A 17,765-nucleotide genomic window follows, 5' to 3' on the forward strand; every position below is an offset into this window, starting at 1 on the left:
ATGTAACCATAAGCAGTAACAATAGACATAATAAAAATTTGCAGGAGTAATTATATGTTAGTAACTATGTGTTAGTAATTAATACATTAGTAATTAATCCCACTACAACCTCATTATGTAAGTTTATTATCTCCAAGGAGGAACCTAATTTATTAAGAAGCTAACATGTTTCTTCTAATGTTTCAAAACTTATTTTTGTACCATTGAAATAGGAATAATTATCTTATAAGGTTTAAGAGGATTAAATGAATTAATATGTAAATAAGTCTCCCTAATACATCGTTGAGTCATATGCAACAATGATCTGCATAAAGTGTCAATCAAAATGGAACAAGTTGTTATATTTAAGTGGATGTCATGTGATCTATTTCATCTCATGTAAAAGGTTATGCTAACTTACAGTGTTAATAATATATAACGCTTTGATTTCTTTTGAACACAGGACCCCCTGGAACAGCTGTCCCTCCACCTACAGACTACCCAGGAGGCTTGCCTATGGGATACTACAGTCCACAGCAACCCAGTACCTTCCCTTTGTACCAGCCAGTTGGTGGTACCCATCCTGTCCGGTATCAGCCTGGCAAATATCCTATGCCAAATCAGTCTATTCCAATCACATGGATGCCAGGGCCAACTCCTATGGCAAACTGCCCTCCTGGTCTGGAATACTTAGTTCAGGTACTCCATGAAAATACAAATTATTTTCTTATGAAATGTGACCATAGGGATCCAACAAAAAGAGAAAAAAAGCAGAACAGAGTGAATAAAGGAGATAGGTCAGTGATGACAGATGCCATTTGTGAAACTATAAGAATAGTGATACCAGTTTCAGAAATATGAAGGGGAAACAGCAAGTACAAGGATGTTTATAGTGGGATGAGTATGTTTTTCATAAGGATTTATGTTGAACTTCAAGGCATTCAAGATGTTTTCTTGAAAGAATTGTACAAATAGAAATAGAAAAACTATCATAGAGGATAGTTATGTTATTTGCTGGAAGTAAACAGTTAACATCAAAAAAAGCAGCACAAAAGAGAACAAAACACAATACAGTGGGTAAATTACTGAGTGCCTTAGCCCATTGCTTTTTACCACCACCCGTCATTTTCATTAGTTACTCTTGTCACCCCCAAAAACATACAATATAAATAAAAATAATGGACCCTGCAAAGAATATTGCTTCAGGCCAAGTTCCAGAGACCCCCTTTATACAACACAATAACTCCCTAATTAACATCTATATAGATATTCTGCTGCCACCAAGACATCCAGATCAAAAACTGGGGTAATATGGGAAGTTTGTGCACAAATAGTTTTGTTTAAAAACCCATGTCTGAAACTAAAAAACCTGCTTAATGGAAAATAAGATAAAGCTGGCAGAGTAGACACCTTTTATTTGTGGCGTTGATCCCTACAGTTTCAGTTACCCGTGGTCAACCAGGTTCCAAAAATATTAAATGGAAAATTCCAGAAATAAACCATTCATAAATTTTAAATTTATTCTGAGTAGCATGATGAAATCTTGCACAGTCCTGCTGTGTTCTGCCTGGCAAATGTATCATTCCTTTGTCCAGTGTATCCACGCTGTACATGTTATCCATAGTATACAGACCCAGAGTCACTACTAGTAGCCATCTTGGTTATCAGATTGACTTACAGTATCACAGTGCTTGCATTGAAGTAACTTATTTTACTTAATTATGTCTCCAAAGCACAAGAGTAGTAATGCTGGGAATTTGGATATGTCAAGGAAAGACCAAAGAGAGGCCATAAGGTCTTCCTTTACATGTAAAAGTGAAGGTTTTTGACTTAATAATAAAAAAAATTCCTATGCTAAGGTTACTAAGATCTACAGTAAAATTAATATGTCCATGAAATTGTAAAGAAGAAAAGAAAAATTTATGCATAGTATATACAGGATTTGGTACAATCTGTGGTTTCAGGTATCCACTGGGGGCTTGGAAAGTATCCCCTGAGGATAAGAGGGAGACTACTTTATTGGAGATTCCATAGAACCTTCTGAATCTTTTTTTGTTGTTGTTTTTAGAAAAAGGAAGTGCTGAAATACATTATAAAGAAGAAACTTCCCAATTTAATACTTACCTCCCCTGGTCAACAGCCAAGTATTTCCTGGAGTTCTGTCATTTCTGTTTTCAATTCTGTATATTGACAGGGACCCTGATAATCTTGTGTGCTGAAAACTATTTGTATAATATTATAGCATTGATGTATAGAAGTCAATACAGTTGGATCCAGAAAATTTGGATTTTACAAAAGCCAAAATTTATCCTAAATTATTATTTGGACAAAATTTTGACAAAATGCAAAGCCACTCATTCAGGTGAAGTGCTAGAGTAAACATCTACATTATTTCAGAAGATAATAGAATGTTTGTAGCTTATCAAGTTTAGAAAGTCTCATTTCTATACTTGGTGATAAATACAGAAGTTGGGAATCTAACGTCTTCTACAGTCAATTGTCTTTTCAAATTGTATAGCTTTGTTTATTTAAATATTAAAAACCTGTTTATTTCTTTTATGATTCTGACAGAGGTTAATTTAACGTATTTTATGAATTTTCCCTTTTAGGAATGTTTAGAGTTAAAGAAATAAGTGAAAAAATACACAAAACACAGGTTTGGACCCAAACAAACCTGGTTTTTAATTCTGTCCTACTCTCTAGTAACTCAAAAACTTTGATAAACTTTTCTAATCTCTTGCTGCTTGAATTTTATCATCTATAAAATAGTATTATCAATGCCTACCTTATCAGATTGTTAGGAGAATTTTTAATGAGATAAGGGTCACAATGTGCTTAATATTTTTGACATAAAGGGCTGTCCCAATGGATGAAAGCTATGTGGCTGTTATTAGCTTAAATACCTTCTTATGTGTGAATGCAAGACCTAGAGCCAATCTTTTTCCTCTATCTACCCTAGTCTTTTTGAGATCTCACATGAAGATTACATGAATGTTTATCAAGGTTACCAAGAGTCCTAAAACATCCAAATTAGCACGATTATATTATTTCCAGAGTCTTGGCTTTGCCAGTGACTTTACTAATTTGTCAAAGAACTGCCCCTTGACAGACACATATTATTGAGTTCCAGGGAGGGGCACAATAATATTGAAATTAGGCCAGTTAATAATCCTCTGATGGCCTCTGAGTGTTCAAGTGAAAGAAACAATTGCACATCTCTCACTGTAAATAAAAAAGCTGGAAATGATTTAGCTTAATGAGGAAGGCATGTTGAAAGTTGAGATAGGCCAAAAGCTAGTCTTCTAGCACCAGTTAGCCAAGCTGTGAATGCAAAGGAAAAGTTCTTCAAGGAAATTGAAAGTGATATTACTCCAATGAACATATGAATGGTGAAAAGTGAAAGAGCCTAATTGCTGATATGGAGAAAGTTTTAGTGGTCTAGAAAGAAGATCAAACCAGTCACAACATTTCCTTAAGCCAAAGCATAATTCAGAGCAAAGCCCTATCTCTCCTAAATTCTATGTAGGCTGAGAAAGGTGAGGAAGCTACAGAAAAAAAAAGTTTGAAGCTGGCAGAGGTTGGCTTACAAGGCTTAAGGGGGGAAAAAAGGCCCTTTTGTAACATAAAAGGGCAAGGTGAAGCAGCAAGTCCTGATGTAGAAGCTGCAGTAAGTTTTTCAGATGATCCTAGCTACAATAAGATCATTGATGAAGGTGACTCTACTAAGCAACAGATTTTGAATATAGATGCAACAGCCTTGTGTTGGGAGAAGAAGCCATCTAGGACTTTCTTTTTATTTATTTATTTATTTATTATTATTATTATACTTTAAGTTTTAGGGTACATGTGCACAATGTGCAGGTTTGTTACATATGTATACACGTGCTATGTTGGTGTGCTGCACCCATTAACTCGTCATCTAGGACTTTCATAGCTAAAAAGGAGACGTCAACGCCTGACGTCAAAACTTCAAAGGACAGACTGACTCCCCTGTTAGGGTCTCTTGCAAAACACTACTACTCACTGACAACACATCTCGTCACCCCAGAGCTCTGATGGAGATGTATAAGGAGATTAATGTTGTTTTTAATGCCTGCTAACATAGCATCCATTCTGCAGCCCATGGGTCAAAGTATAATTTCGATTTACAAGTCTTATTGTTAAAAAAATGAGTTTCGTTAGGCTATAGTTGCCATAGATGGTGTCATTTCTCAGACGGATCTGGGCAAAATAAATTGAAAACCATGTGGAAAGGATTCACCATTCTAGATGCCAATAAGGACATTCATAATTCATGGGAAGAGGTCAAAATATCAGCATTAACAGGTGTTTGGGAGAAGTTGATTGCCGCTTTTATGGATGATTTTGAAGAGTTCAAGATTTCAGTGGAGGAAGTAATTTCAGATATGATGGAAACAGCAAGAGAACTAGAATTTGAAGTGGAACCTGCAGATGTGACTGAATTACTGCAACTCTTGATACAACTTTAACAGATGAGCACTTGCTTCTTATGTATAAGCAAAGAAAGTGCTTCCTTGAGATGAAATTTACTCCTGGTGAGAATTCTGTGAACATCGTTGAAATAACAGGTTTTAGAATACTACACACATATAATTGATAAAGCAGTGGCAGATTTTAAGTGGATTGACTCCAATTTTGAAGGAAGTTCTACTGTGATAAAATACTAAAAAGAACATCACGTGCTACAGGGAAATCTTTCATGGAGAGAAGAGTCAGTCAATTGATATGGCAAACTTCATTATCTTTTGTTAAGAAATTGCTGCCGCCAACCTGGGCTTCAGCAATCACCACCCTGACCAGTTAGCAGTCATTAACATAGAGATAAGACCCTGTACCAGCAAGAGGATTGTGACTAGCTGAAGTCTCAGATGATTGTTAGCAGTTTTTAGCAATAAAGTTTTTAAAAATTAAGATATGTACTTCTTTTAGATTAATACTCTTACACACACTGTAGACTACATTATAGTGTAAACATAATTTTATATTCAATAAGAAAATAAAACATTCATGTGACTCACTTTCTTACAATAATTGCTGTATTGCATTGGTCTGGAACCAAACTTGTAGTATCTCCAGAGTATGCCTATAGTTTATATTTTTACTTTTCACTTCTAGATTTTAATATCCTAGATTTCTAAAATGGACTATAAACCATTTTAGTAGCCACTTGTGGTATTTTATGAGGCATATTTAGGTCTCCTTATGTCATTGTGTTTTTGTATACGAAAAAGATTTTAATTAAGCATGGATTGTGTCCTTTGTACCCTCCTGTAATTAATCACACCATAAAACATTCATGTTTAGGTACATTATTTTAATTTCATGTATTACTGCATTCATATATTCTTCATTAATTAATGTACTTAGCCAATGTTTGGTGAAATATGGCACTTCAGGCAGTGTTCTGGGCTCAGGGATTAGGAATGGTCTAATGGTCTAAATGATGTAAAATTATACAAATATAATCAGTGTGTCCTCAGGAAGGTTTCTTTTCTTCTGCTAGAATGTTCTCACATGTAACAGATAATGTGCGCATCAAACTGCTCATCTTTAGAATGATTCCTAAGATAGAAATTTCTCAAATGGTGTACAGCCATCCTTTTCGTGGGTTGCCATCTAAGAATGTTTCCTTTCTCTTCCCCTAATCCTATTCACATGCTTCCTGGTATCATAGACCCTTCCCTTATTACAGTGTGCACCTGGGGAAGACCCTGGCATTTGTAGATCAAGTGAATGCAAGTCAGTGTATAAACCTCTGCTGGAGGTACCTGTAAAATAATATAAAATGGGACACTCCATGTGAGGTTCACCCTGGCTTGTTTGTTCTCCTTAAGCCACTGAGAGACTTCCCTTCTCTATGGCTGGTCCATGTTAATCGTTCTGAACTTAACAACTACAGGCTATGGATGACATGTAGAGAGACCAGTGAGTAGGCACTTATCTAGGTACAATCTATAAGCACGGTTTCTTCTGATGTGATTACTATAGCAAAGAGATGTTTTGTTTTTCTGATATAGCAGGCAACTTTTTTAAAGTGGTACTGAAAGAAAGTGGTTTTCTAATACGGACAGCTCTGCTAATATCCATCCGATCAGATGCAGATAAGCTAATTTCAGTTGGTAAAATTTTTTTGATTCTATTGACTTTCAAAAATATATTTTGGTATCAATTGATGCACTTTAGTATCTATTTCATCAGTTTATTTTACAATGGTATTTTAATTCTGTTATTTCTGTCTTCTAATTGCTTTGCTTTATCCCAACAGTTGGACAACATACATGTTCTTCAGCATTTTGAGCCTCTGGAAAGTATGTATAATTTTTGTAGTGCTCAGCAGTATTTTAATCAGATGGAAATTTGCATTATCCAGTATCTAGTTCCTTCTTTATATTGATCATGTTTTAGTGGTTCAAAGAAAAAAACTGCTCTATTACCCTATCTTCAAGAAAGTAATAAAGTGAATTATTTTGTATAATTTTTTCCTTCTATACATCATATAATCATAAGCTCTCAGATTTGAAAAGGGCTTACATTTTATCTGGTCAATAGCCCTACACTTTACCCATTGTTCCTACTCCACATTTACCTTTCAAAGATGAGTAAAAAAAGGAGCCAAGAGACTAAATGAGTTAGCCAGGGACACCACAGTCAGCTAATCACCTCCAGAGCAGGAAATAGCATTTAAACCACAGTCAGCTAATCAGTGGCAGAGCTGGAAATAGAATCCATATCTGCCGAATCGTAGTCCATTGCCCTCACTTTGGAAGTAAGAAGAAAAGATCTCAGTCAAAAAGATGCCTGTTCTCCTACTGACCCTCACTAAACCAATTGTGCACATTCATTTGGCCACCACATAGGGCCTTTGACTTTTCTTGGTTTGTTTTCTTGTTTGTAATTAATCATGACCCTACTCCTCCAAGCATGTTTTGTGAACTGATTAATCAATGGTCAAATGTATAATTTTTTTAAATGGTTTTATAGTTAAAGTTTTCTGAATTCAGATACTCCAGGAATTGAAACAAAATGGTTGTTTCAATCTTTTCTTTTATGTAGAATTTTTTTTAATGTTTACACTGAACTTCTTAAAAGAAATGTTTTAAATTTTCACAATTGCTTAAATACTTTTAGCTAATATGATTTTTGGGTACTCTAATCAATTCTATATATTTCACCTGAAACTGTAAAAAAGCTATGTTGCTTTAAGCCCTTAAGAAATACTAAACAAGGACTTTCTGAGGCCCATTTTAAATGTTTCTAATTTAAAATGACTTTCTCATTTTATTTTTTAGTGATGACAGGTTTTGAAACTAATAATAGATATGATATTAAAAACAACTCAGACCAGATGGTTTACATTGTAACCGAAGACACAGATGACTTTACCAGGAATGCCTATCGGACACTAAGGCCCTTCGTCCTCCGGGTCACTGATTGTATGGGCCGAGAAATCATGACAATGCAGAGACCCTTCAGATGCACCTGCTGTTGCTTCTGTTGCCCCTCTGCCAGACAAGAGGTCAGAGAATGGAAGTCTGATCCACAGTTTGCTTCTTATGCAACTCCACGGCACAGGGTGCTCCTTCCACTACACAGGGAGGATTTTCCCTGGCCCTTCCAGCCAGAATGGAAGAAGATAGTGGGGAGGGAGGAAACCAAATTGTCTCACCTAAGGAAAATCATAGAGGATTTTTTCTTTTTGGTTACTCCTTTTTAGTGCTTAAATAAGTGGGTCAAGCACAATTGGCATTGTGTAGTCAATAATTATGATTCCATCAGTTGCATCTACTTAATTAGAAATTTACCTACCACATTTATCTAAATATACCTACCTATCACCAGATAAAGCAATGCTAAATATAAACATATGCTTTTAGAATTGGAAGGGACTTAAATATGTTTAGAGTACCCATCACAACCCATACCTTGCCACAGATAAAGAGTGGCTCAAAATTACTAAATGGCTGAGGTGTTAGATTTGGCTAAGGACAGGGCTGGAACTAGAGTACAGATGTGCTGAGTTACAGTGTGGTTATTCATTATCTGTGCATTTCTAAGCAAGTTATTTGCTGTAGGGAAAAGAAAAGTGGTTTCGGAGAGATACCAAACAGAGTCTGAATTCTAGATATGTCACCTACTTAAATCTGTAAAATTTAATTAACCTGTTTGAGCCTCAGTGCTCTTATAAATAAACTGGGTAGTACAATACATCATAGGATTACTGGAATACTTAAATGATCTGTTAAATCACATCCTTTACTAAATATTAATTTTTTACAACCCTCCCTGGGCCTTATTTACCTGTAAAATGGAAATATTAATCGTACCTATCGGATAGGATGATCATTTTAGGGATTAAGTCAATTCCTCTGCACAGTTCCTAGCAAATAGTATAGTACTCAATGAATATTTTCTATTTTCAGATATCTTACTCCTTTGTTATTACTGTCTTTGTGATAACAGCCTCATATCTAAAGTGAATACTTATTATCCTGGATCGTTTTGGATATAGTAGGCATTTATCTTCATATTTATGAGTTAGATTGTTTTAAATCAAAGCCTATAGTTACAGCTTTCTGAAACTATAGGAAGCCAGAATAAAGGAAAGCAAATCAAAATTACAGCTGGGCAGGCTGGTTTACACCTGTAATTCCAACACTTTGAGAAGCTGAGGTGGGAGGATCTCTTGAGGCCAGGAGGTTGAGATCAGCCTGGGCAACATAGTAAAACCCCATCTCTACAAAAATAAAAAATAAAAAAAATTAACCAGGCCTGGTGATGTGTGTCTGTGGTCCCAGCTACTTGGGTGACTAAGGTAGGAGGATCACTTGAGCCCAGGATGTCGAGGCTGCAGTGACCTATGATTGCACCACTTCACTCTGGCGAAGCCTGGGTGACAAAGCAAGACCCTTACTCCTAAAAAAAATTACAAGCCTAGTCCAATTTATGACACTTTTGTCTCATAACTTTACCCAGGTTTTTTCTTCAGATTTCTCCAGTTTTACTTTATTAATTTGTGTGTGTGTGTTTGTGTGTGTGTATGTGTGTATACATTTAGTTTATGCAGTTTTATCATTTGTGTAGATTCCTGTTCCCATCAGCACGATACAAATACCAAACAGTTCCATCATCACAAAAGTCCTCTTTTATTACCACATCCACCTTCCTCCCTCCTCTTTGTCCCTAGCCCTTAATAACCACTAATCTGTTCTCTATCTTTATAATCTTGTCATTTCAAGAATATTATTTTAACAGAATCATATAGTATGTAACTTTTCAGGATTGGGCTTTTTCACCCATGGTAATTACCTGGAGATTCATACAAGCTGTCATCACTAGTTCATTCCTTTTTATGGCTGAGTAGTATACCATGGTATGAATTTTTAAGGAATTTATTTTTGTACATTTTGATTTTTATCTCATAGGTTTAAACTTAGATAGCTCTATGATACTCTCAAATTTATATATTTGTATATAGGTGTGAATTTATACATATGAACAATAATACCTTAATTTAATAATTTATGAAGCTGTGCAGTCCTGTTCCATGTCCTGGGTAGTCCTTTCCCCAAATTCTTAGGAAAGTACATGTAACACCAGAGAAATAGTCAATAAAACTTTCACTTTGGGCTTTTACCAAATAATTTAATCTTTATGACTCATTATTATCAAACAGGAAGATCTTAATTCTTCACAAAATAATATTGTTGAAGTTAAATAGCTAAAAACAGGGTAGTGGACAATATTTTAAAACTTTTAAAAAATGGCTTTATAAACCCATGTACACATTTTGTTGTTTACACAATATATAATTTTCAAAATGCCTCTTTTTTTGTTTTCTGTTATAATTTTCATGTCTGAGATATGATTTTACCCAATTTCAAATCTAAAAAGTCAGCTTGACTGTTTCATAGACTGAGTCAGAAGAAATGAGACTCCTAGGAAGGAGACAGAGGACCCTTTTACAGCACAGCAAGCATCATAAGTGTGTAGGTTCCCCTCATCTCCAAGTTCTGAGGTTGACTTGGAGAAGCCCATTCCTTCCTCATTGTAAGCGTTTTATTTTTGACTTATCCTGAGAAAATTGTTCTTTCTGATGGAGAAGCAGTGTAGTGTAGTATCAACAATAAGCCTTGAAACCAAGCCAACTTATCTCTGTGCAACTTCCTAGTTACATGTTTTAGAAAGTGTTTAATACTTGCAAGCCTCAGTTTCCTCATCTGTAAAATGGAGATTAAAATACTTACATTTTTCAGAGTTATGAATGTTAGCTGTTTATGCAGCTTGCCAACACTGAACTTGGACAACTGGCCATTATGTAACAAGCCATAATTAAGCCTGCTGTCTATCCCAGAGGCAAACATGACCTCATCCGTTAAAGCTTTTCACTGAAATACAACCCAAAGAATGGCCTGGGTAAAATGGAAGGCTGTCACTCCCAACAATAATTTTGCTGGTCTTTGAATGAGTGAGGACACATCTAGATTGTGTATGTGTGTTTGTGTATGCATGTAGCATCCTAACTTCTGTCACTGTTTTGTTTGCAGCTGGAGGTGCAGTGTCCTCCTGGTGTCCCCATTGGCTTTGTTGCAGAACATTGGAACCTGTGCAGGGCGGTGTACAGCATCCAAAATGAGAAGAAAGAAAACATGATGAGAGTTCGTGGGCCATGCTCAACCTATGGCTGTGGTTCAGATTCTGTTTTTGAGGTGAAACTATGTAAAAATAGTGTTTCTGATATTTTTCCTACTCATATTAACAGACCATGGAAAGATCTAGTTGTAGACTTTTTTTTTTTTAATGCGAATGAATAACACAGTGTGAGGAAAGAGTTAATTAACCAGTTGACATCAAAAGATTTTAAAGTTATTGTTAGTAGATTGTTTGAGTTTTTCCGAAATGAAAGCTTTTTTTATGACTTCAGTGCTCGATAAAAATAAAATCATTTAAAACATTAAATATTCTGAGAGTAAATAGCTTGACCTAATTCATTTATTCTATTGTTGGCTATATGTAATTAACCATTTTTTTCCATAGATTTCTAGGCTGGGAATATAGGCTCTAAGTAATGCAGGTGCCCAACATGTCACAGAACATACCAAGTACTCCTAAGGCTGTGGAAATACATATTTGCAGGATACAAGTCTGTCAGCATCCTCAAGAAATCGGATAACACTTATAACATTTTTTCAATAAAAAGAAAAATTATTTTGTTTTGCCTTTATCTTACTGGCTACAAAATGTTGGTTCATTACCCTACAAGTCTGACACAGGAAATTCCTAGAAATATTTCCTAGGCTTCTTAAAGAATATTTTTTGAATGCCTTGCAATTAGGCAAGATTCATCATCCTCCAAACTGCTTGTTCATATGTTTCCTATGATACTCAAGAAACTTTCCTTAGTTCTTATTTTGTATTACTATATCATTAAGCATTGCTTATTTGTTAAAAGAGCAATGTAGATAAGCCAGATTGCTAGATCAGGGTGTGTGTGATCATTCCCATTGCCAAGTGACATTAGAAGTTAGTATTTGGATATTTTCCCTGTGACAAGTGCCAGGTTTCCCCTTTTAGAAACTGAAGCTCTTTGGTATCTGGCCATATATTAAGAAGACAAGGTGGATTTGGCTCACAAAAACTTAAGTGATGTGAAGTGCACAGTACTTGTTTCCCGGTTTTTGCTCATAGGTTTCCCTAGATTGGAAGTGATTCTCTCCCAATTCCCACCCTTTGCTATGTTGAGAAGAATTTCATAATCAGTTCAAATCATACCTCTTCTTAAAAGGTTCCTTAATCACTCATTTGAAGATGAAGAAAGAGCAGCAGTCTGAGACTTTTAAGATATACCCCAGTTCAGTTATTAACCAGTTGCAAGGCACTTAACCCTTTTTGGCCATTGTTTTCTCATTTCAAATTATATAATTACATAGTCTTTTTCTGCATTGTATTTATGTTATCTGATAAGCAGAACATTAAAACGTGCCTCTAAGCGTTTCAATCATCATAAAGGCACATTCTTGTCATTCCAGGTCAAATCCCTTGATGGTGTATCCAACATCGGCAGTATTATCCGGAAGTGGAATGGTTTGTTGTCAGCGATGGCAGATGCTGACCATTTTGACATTCACTTCCCACTAGACCTGGATGTGAAGATGAAAGCCATGATTTTTGGAGCTTGCTTCCTCATTGTAAGCCTTCTATTTGTGAGTTATCCTGAGAGAGTTGTTCTTTCTGATGGAGAAGCAGTGTAGTGTAGTGTAAAGAATAAGCCTTGAAACCAGCCCAACTTATCTGTCTGCCACTTACTAGTTACGTGTTTTAGAAAGTGTTTAACACTTGCAAGCCTCAGTCTCCTCATCTGTAAAATGGAGATTAAAATACTTACAATTTTCAGGGTTATGAATATTAGCTATCGTGAGTAAAATGACCAGGAGAGTACTTAGATAACATTAGGTATCCGTTGGGTATAATTATCATCATTGCATGTTAATTTGTCATTCTCACTACTTAAAAATGCCTAGACTATGATTTCTTAATGAAATAACTCTAAAGTAGATGCCCCATTCTTCCTTCCTTTTTGCCTGTCAGTGCTCCTTGGGGTTGTCCAATCCTTAGATTATGAAGTTTTTCCTCTTTTTAATGATGAGATTCAGTTAATTGGCACTTCAAATGGAAAACTAACAGTTCCAAATTTGTAACAGCTGCTCTTCACAGTAGGTCCTCTTCATAAATATTTCCCTAAATTTATTTATTTTAACTGGAATGGGGGAGTCCCCTAATCAATTACAAAGGATAATACTGCATGCATTATACCTAATTATCTATATATCTACATATAATTCTTTTTCCAATTTCAGGACTTCATGTATTTTGAAAGATCTCCACCACAACGTTCAAGATAGAGAGACACAGCAAGCCATCACCTATGGTTAATTTTGAAAAATGGAAAAGTTGGATTGGGCTTACAGTCAGCACTCAGTTATTTGCAAGTGTATTTCTTTGCTTTGTAGAGTATTTTTATTGGGTGTTAACTTTGACAGCTGAGAGTGGGCTTGCAAGAACCCAATCTAAAAGTGTATTTCAATTGAGTATCTCTCTAGTAGAATAGGAGTTCATCCTAAAAAGCTGTGACTCATTAACCCAGTAAACATATACAAAGTAAGCTTAAAACACTATAAACATGAGATAAGGGAAAATGAATCCAGACTTCTCATATTAATAGGTAGTGAAATAATAAGGCTTTTTAGAGCAGACTTGGTTGGGATAAAATAACCTGGCTTCTATCCCTAACCCTTTCCTACCTTTCCTCTCCGTCAGCATGTCCTCAGACTGAAGACAAACTTGTTTCAATGATAGTCTTCATCTTTAAAAACAAAAAGGCAGGCAGACAGAAATAATGATATTTTCTTGTACTAAGAAGGTACTACTTGTACACATATATCAAAACCTCATTCTGCAAAGTTTTTGAAGGTTTCAGTGGGAAATTTGATTTTATTACAAAATAAAACATTTTGTAATGTGAAAGTTTATATACTCCGTGCTTGTTTTCTCGTTCACTGGCATGGATGATCAGGAGCTGCCTATATATGAAGGCAGAATCAGACTATCAGGAAAGGAGCTGGCCAGGGCCACAGCCAATCAAGATCTCTGAGCAACTTAGAGACATTGGTGCCATTATATGAAGCTTGCATTTAATACATTTATACATAATACATTTGTACATTTAATTCATAACCTCTCTTGATCACAGATGCCTTATATATAAAATAAGTTGCCAAATCTCTAAGATTGCCCAGTACACCTTTGTATCTCATTTGATGTGATACCCAGAAGAAATCATTGTTTTTTTTTGTTTTGTTTTGTTTGTTTTTTCAAGAAGATCCTTGGTGATCACCATGCTGTTCTCATGGTAAGAATTGGAGTTGCGTTTTTAAATTTGGAAATATGACATTTTATGTAGCACTTTATAAAAAGTGAAAGCGACAAATTCCACCGCTGCTTAATACTGCTTTGCTTCTTTTTATTGACATGATAGATAAATATGTATCTACACAGAGTAATAATAAAACACAGCAAACATTCTATTTCTCTATGGTCTACAGCATGCCAGTAAATAATATGTAGTACCAATAATAAATTATCAATTACACATTTTTGTGTTAACTAATTAAAAGCATAGTGTATAAGTGAATACACTCTAATTAACTTGCTTCTGTTGCACTTTAGTTTTCCACCTGCATATGGACTGCATTTTTTTTAACACAGTCAGTATGTAGAATGGGATGTATTCTGCTGCTGCTGCTTATTAAATAAAGAAAGCCTGAGTGTTCTTAGATGGGGTTATTCTGAGATGAGGGTCTTAGCCTACAGTTCTTTTTGAAATGAAAGGTGCTTTGTTTTTTAATTATATTCATCTTTTCAGGGTAAATTTGTTTTTCTGAGTTTCTTGTAATGCTCATTTTTACATGCTGCTACTAGCTTTTTTTTTAAAAAAAAGTAAAAGTTGCTGCTTTCTAAAATATTAATTGCCCCATATTTGAAACCATTGCAATCTTAAGTAGACTATGTATTTCCTATAATGATGTCTGATATTTAAATAGGAAATCAGACAAACGATATTCAGAAAGTTTAAGCATATAAACTTTTTATTTTTAACTTGCCTAAATCCCTATATTCCAAAACCTGCTGCATCATAATAAATATATCTATATATATTTAGCGTAAGACGTGATATTTTTAATTTCTTTTTTTAAAAATTATGATATTTGTGTCTCTTAGAGTTAAAATTTTCTTTATAAAATATTGTCATATGTCATAGTTTTAATACAATTCACGTGATTTCTATGCTTCTTAATGATATTTTGTTGTGTAAAATTGATGGGGTCGATTAAAAAACAAATTCTCTGGAATTTGTGCTTTCATGCTTTTTCATATTGTTTATGGCTTTTAAATAAATATACAATGGTTAATAGTGAAACACTTTTATTTTTTGACTTTGAATCTTAAAATACTTTTTTCACAGGGATTTTGAAGTAATTTTTATTGATTATTAGGTTTATTCAAGGCCTTTGCTTTCTAATATAAATTTAATATTATTAAAGTCATTTCTGTAGTGTTTCTTAGTAGTAACTAGCTTTCTTATATGACCAAGTTATTTGTAAATACTTATTTCTAATCCTCCTAAGATACATTTAAATTTCAAATATAATTTCAATGTCAGTATATCATGAAGACAAATTGCTAGAATTTGTAACCGTCAGTGAAGGATGCATTTTAAACATTTTTTCTAAATGACCATTTTTTCCAGAAATTATACAAAAATCAGGTTACAAGACTTATTTTTTCTGACCAACTGATATTAAATCAAATTCAGGTATAGAATAAGCAGGGTGATTCTAGAGTATGGTATATTGATCTGTTGGAGCAGCTGGCTACTTTTCAGTCTTTTTTTTCCCCAATGTTCAAGGTTGGATTTAATTTATATTGAAAGAAGCAAGCTTGGAAAACCCATAAGAAGTCTGGATTTAATAAACTAATATCAAAATCATCTGTTTGGCTAGTGATAGCTAATATTAAAAATGGACCTTTTTCCATAACTTCACAGAATGCATTTCCCATTTTCCTCTAGGCCTCTTAAATTGTAAATCTCAAAAAAGAGAAAAGCAGAGTGATACACTCCAAAGTAGTCCAAGTGAGGCAGAATAATATACTATGTGATAACACTTGGCATGGTTAATAATAGCACATGGTAGGTATCTACTCAGTGTCTGCTAAATGAATTAAAACATAGTAAGTGGATATATATTTGAAATATTTGCTATAGTTGTCAGTAAAACTTCTTGTCATCCTTACCACTATTTCATTCCATCAATACTTTACTGAACATTTACTAAATTCAGACGCTGAGCTATTTCTTAAGGCAGAGAGAAATACAAAGGTTAAAATATATAATTTTTACTCTCAGGGGCTCACAGGCTAGTGGGCAAGATAGACTTTTAACTTTTTTTTTTTTTTTTTTTTTTTTAAGACGAAGTCTCGCTGTTGTCCCCCAGGCTGGAGTGCAATGGTGCAATCTCAGCTCACTGCAACCTCCGCCTCCCGGGTTCAAGCGATTCTCCTGCCTCAGCCTCCTGAGTAGCTGGGATTACAGGGGCCTGCCACCACGCCCGGCTAATTTTTGTATTTTTAGTACAGACGGGGTTTCACCATGTTGGCCAGGCTCTTCTCGAACTCCTGACCTCAGGTGATCTGCCTGCTTCGGCCTCCCAAAGTGCTGGGATTACAGGCGTGAGCCATCGCGCCCAGCCAAGATAGACTTTTAAATAAACAAAACACACATTTTTTAGGACAACAATGAACACATACTCAGTGGAATGTTGGCACACTCAATAAAGGCCATGTCATTAGCACCATCTCAAGTGCTGCATAATGTAGTTTTCTCCCATTTAATGGGACAGTTAAGGCAGGCTGTTTGTGCCATATGCCCCGTGGAGCTTCCTGTTCCTGCTGGAGGTAAGTAAGATGCACTTTATAGCTATGTCTGCAAGCTGAATGCATGGTGGGTGTAACTGAAAATGTCAGTTTTTCTAATTTCATCAAGCAAAGCAGGGATCGATTGCTTATTATGGTAAACCATGAGTGCAGGGCAGTGTCTGGTATATCTAAGATGCTCAGTAAATATTGGTGAATGAATGAAAAAAAATTCGAATATGTGTATGACACGGTGCTAGGTGTTCAAGAAGATAGAAAGGAACATGTAGTCTATCGCTCAGCAGGGATAAAGCGAGTAGATAAATAATTGTAGCACAAAGCTAAGTAATTATTACATAAAATAAATACAGTGTTTTTTTTTTTCAAATGTGTATTACTGGATTCTCACAACTGTATCATGAGGTAAACATCAATCTCATTTTTCAGAGGAAGAGCAAACCTCATCAAGAGGTGATAGTACCAAGAAGATGAAGTGCTATAAGGAGTCCCTGCTATAATTGTAATGAAGGAAAACCAAAGGGTTGGATAAAAGGTGAGATACATGAAAGCTCCTAGAGCTAGAGGAGCTACTTCCACCTAGAGGTGGAACTTAGTTAATGCAACAATTTGTAGAGCTGCCCAGTCTCAAGGTTTCAACCAGAAATCTGATGAGGCCAATTGTCCTAATCCTGTGTCCCAGCTGCCCAGAGTAGGTTCATGGTGAGTGTTCACTAGTGTGTGTAATGAGGGTGGGGAAGGTGCTAGAGCTGGGGAGATGGTAATGCCTTTGCACATAATATCTAAACAAAAAAGTGAATTGCAAATTCTGAAAACATGTACTGCCATTAGCTAGCTTAATAGTTGCCCATTACATTTCTTGCCGTTCTTACTTGCACTGCCCCTCAGTAAAGAAGCCAGTTGTGAAATCATGTAATTTGGGGATATATAATTGCTATCTTTACCCAAAGATTTAATTCTAGGCCAGATGTTGGACATTCATCTGGGGCACATATGGAGAAAAAACAACCTAATCATGAGATAGGTGGGATGATGCAACTACCTATAATAACAATAGTGAAAATGATGAAGACTATAAAACCAGCCAGCTCTATTTAATGCTTCCTTTAAGCCAGACACTGTTCCAGTTCTAAAGACTTTCCACATATTAACCTATTTAATTCTCATAACCCTATGAGATAGATTACTATAAGGATTCCCATTTTACAAAATAGAAAATGAAGATTTAGGTATCTTGCACAAGGCCACTCAGCTGGCTGTATATCCACAAATCTATTATT

At 35.3% G+C, this 17,765-nt stretch overlaps 1 protein-coding gene across 3 annotated transcripts in view; it reads left to right on the plus strand.

Annotated features, from left to right (window-relative positions):
• The window catches only part of PLSCR4 (phospholipid scramblase 4), a 69,209-nt gene extending 54,303 nt beyond the window's left edge, over window positions 1-14,906 (plus strand). For all 3 annotated transcript variants that reach the window (XM_003265357.4, XM_030816694.1, XM_003265356.4), the window contains 6 exons: window positions 443-678; window positions 6,266-6,308; window positions 7,290-7,516; window positions 10,545-10,706; window positions 12,027-12,185; window positions 12,855-14,906. In XM_003265357.4, the coding sequence (XP_003265405.2) occupies window positions 443-678; window positions 6,266-6,308; window positions 7,290-7,516; window positions 10,545-10,706; window positions 12,027-12,185; window positions 12,855-12,899 (872 nt within the window). In that variant the 3' untranslated portion in view covers window positions 12,900-14,906. The remainder of the gene's footprint in view (window positions 1-442; window positions 679-6,265; window positions 6,309-7,289; window positions 7,517-10,544; window positions 10,707-12,026; window positions 12,186-12,854) is intronic.
• Window positions 14,907-17,765: the final 2,859 nt, after the last annotated feature.

Source organism: Nomascus leucogenys, chromosome 8, assembly GCF_006542625.1.
Source record: "Nomascus leucogenys isolate Asia chromosome 8, Asia_NLE_v1, whole genome shotgun sequence".
Taxonomy (NCBI): Eukaryota; Metazoa; Chordata; class Mammalia; order Primates; family Hylobatidae; genus Nomascus; species Nomascus leucogenys.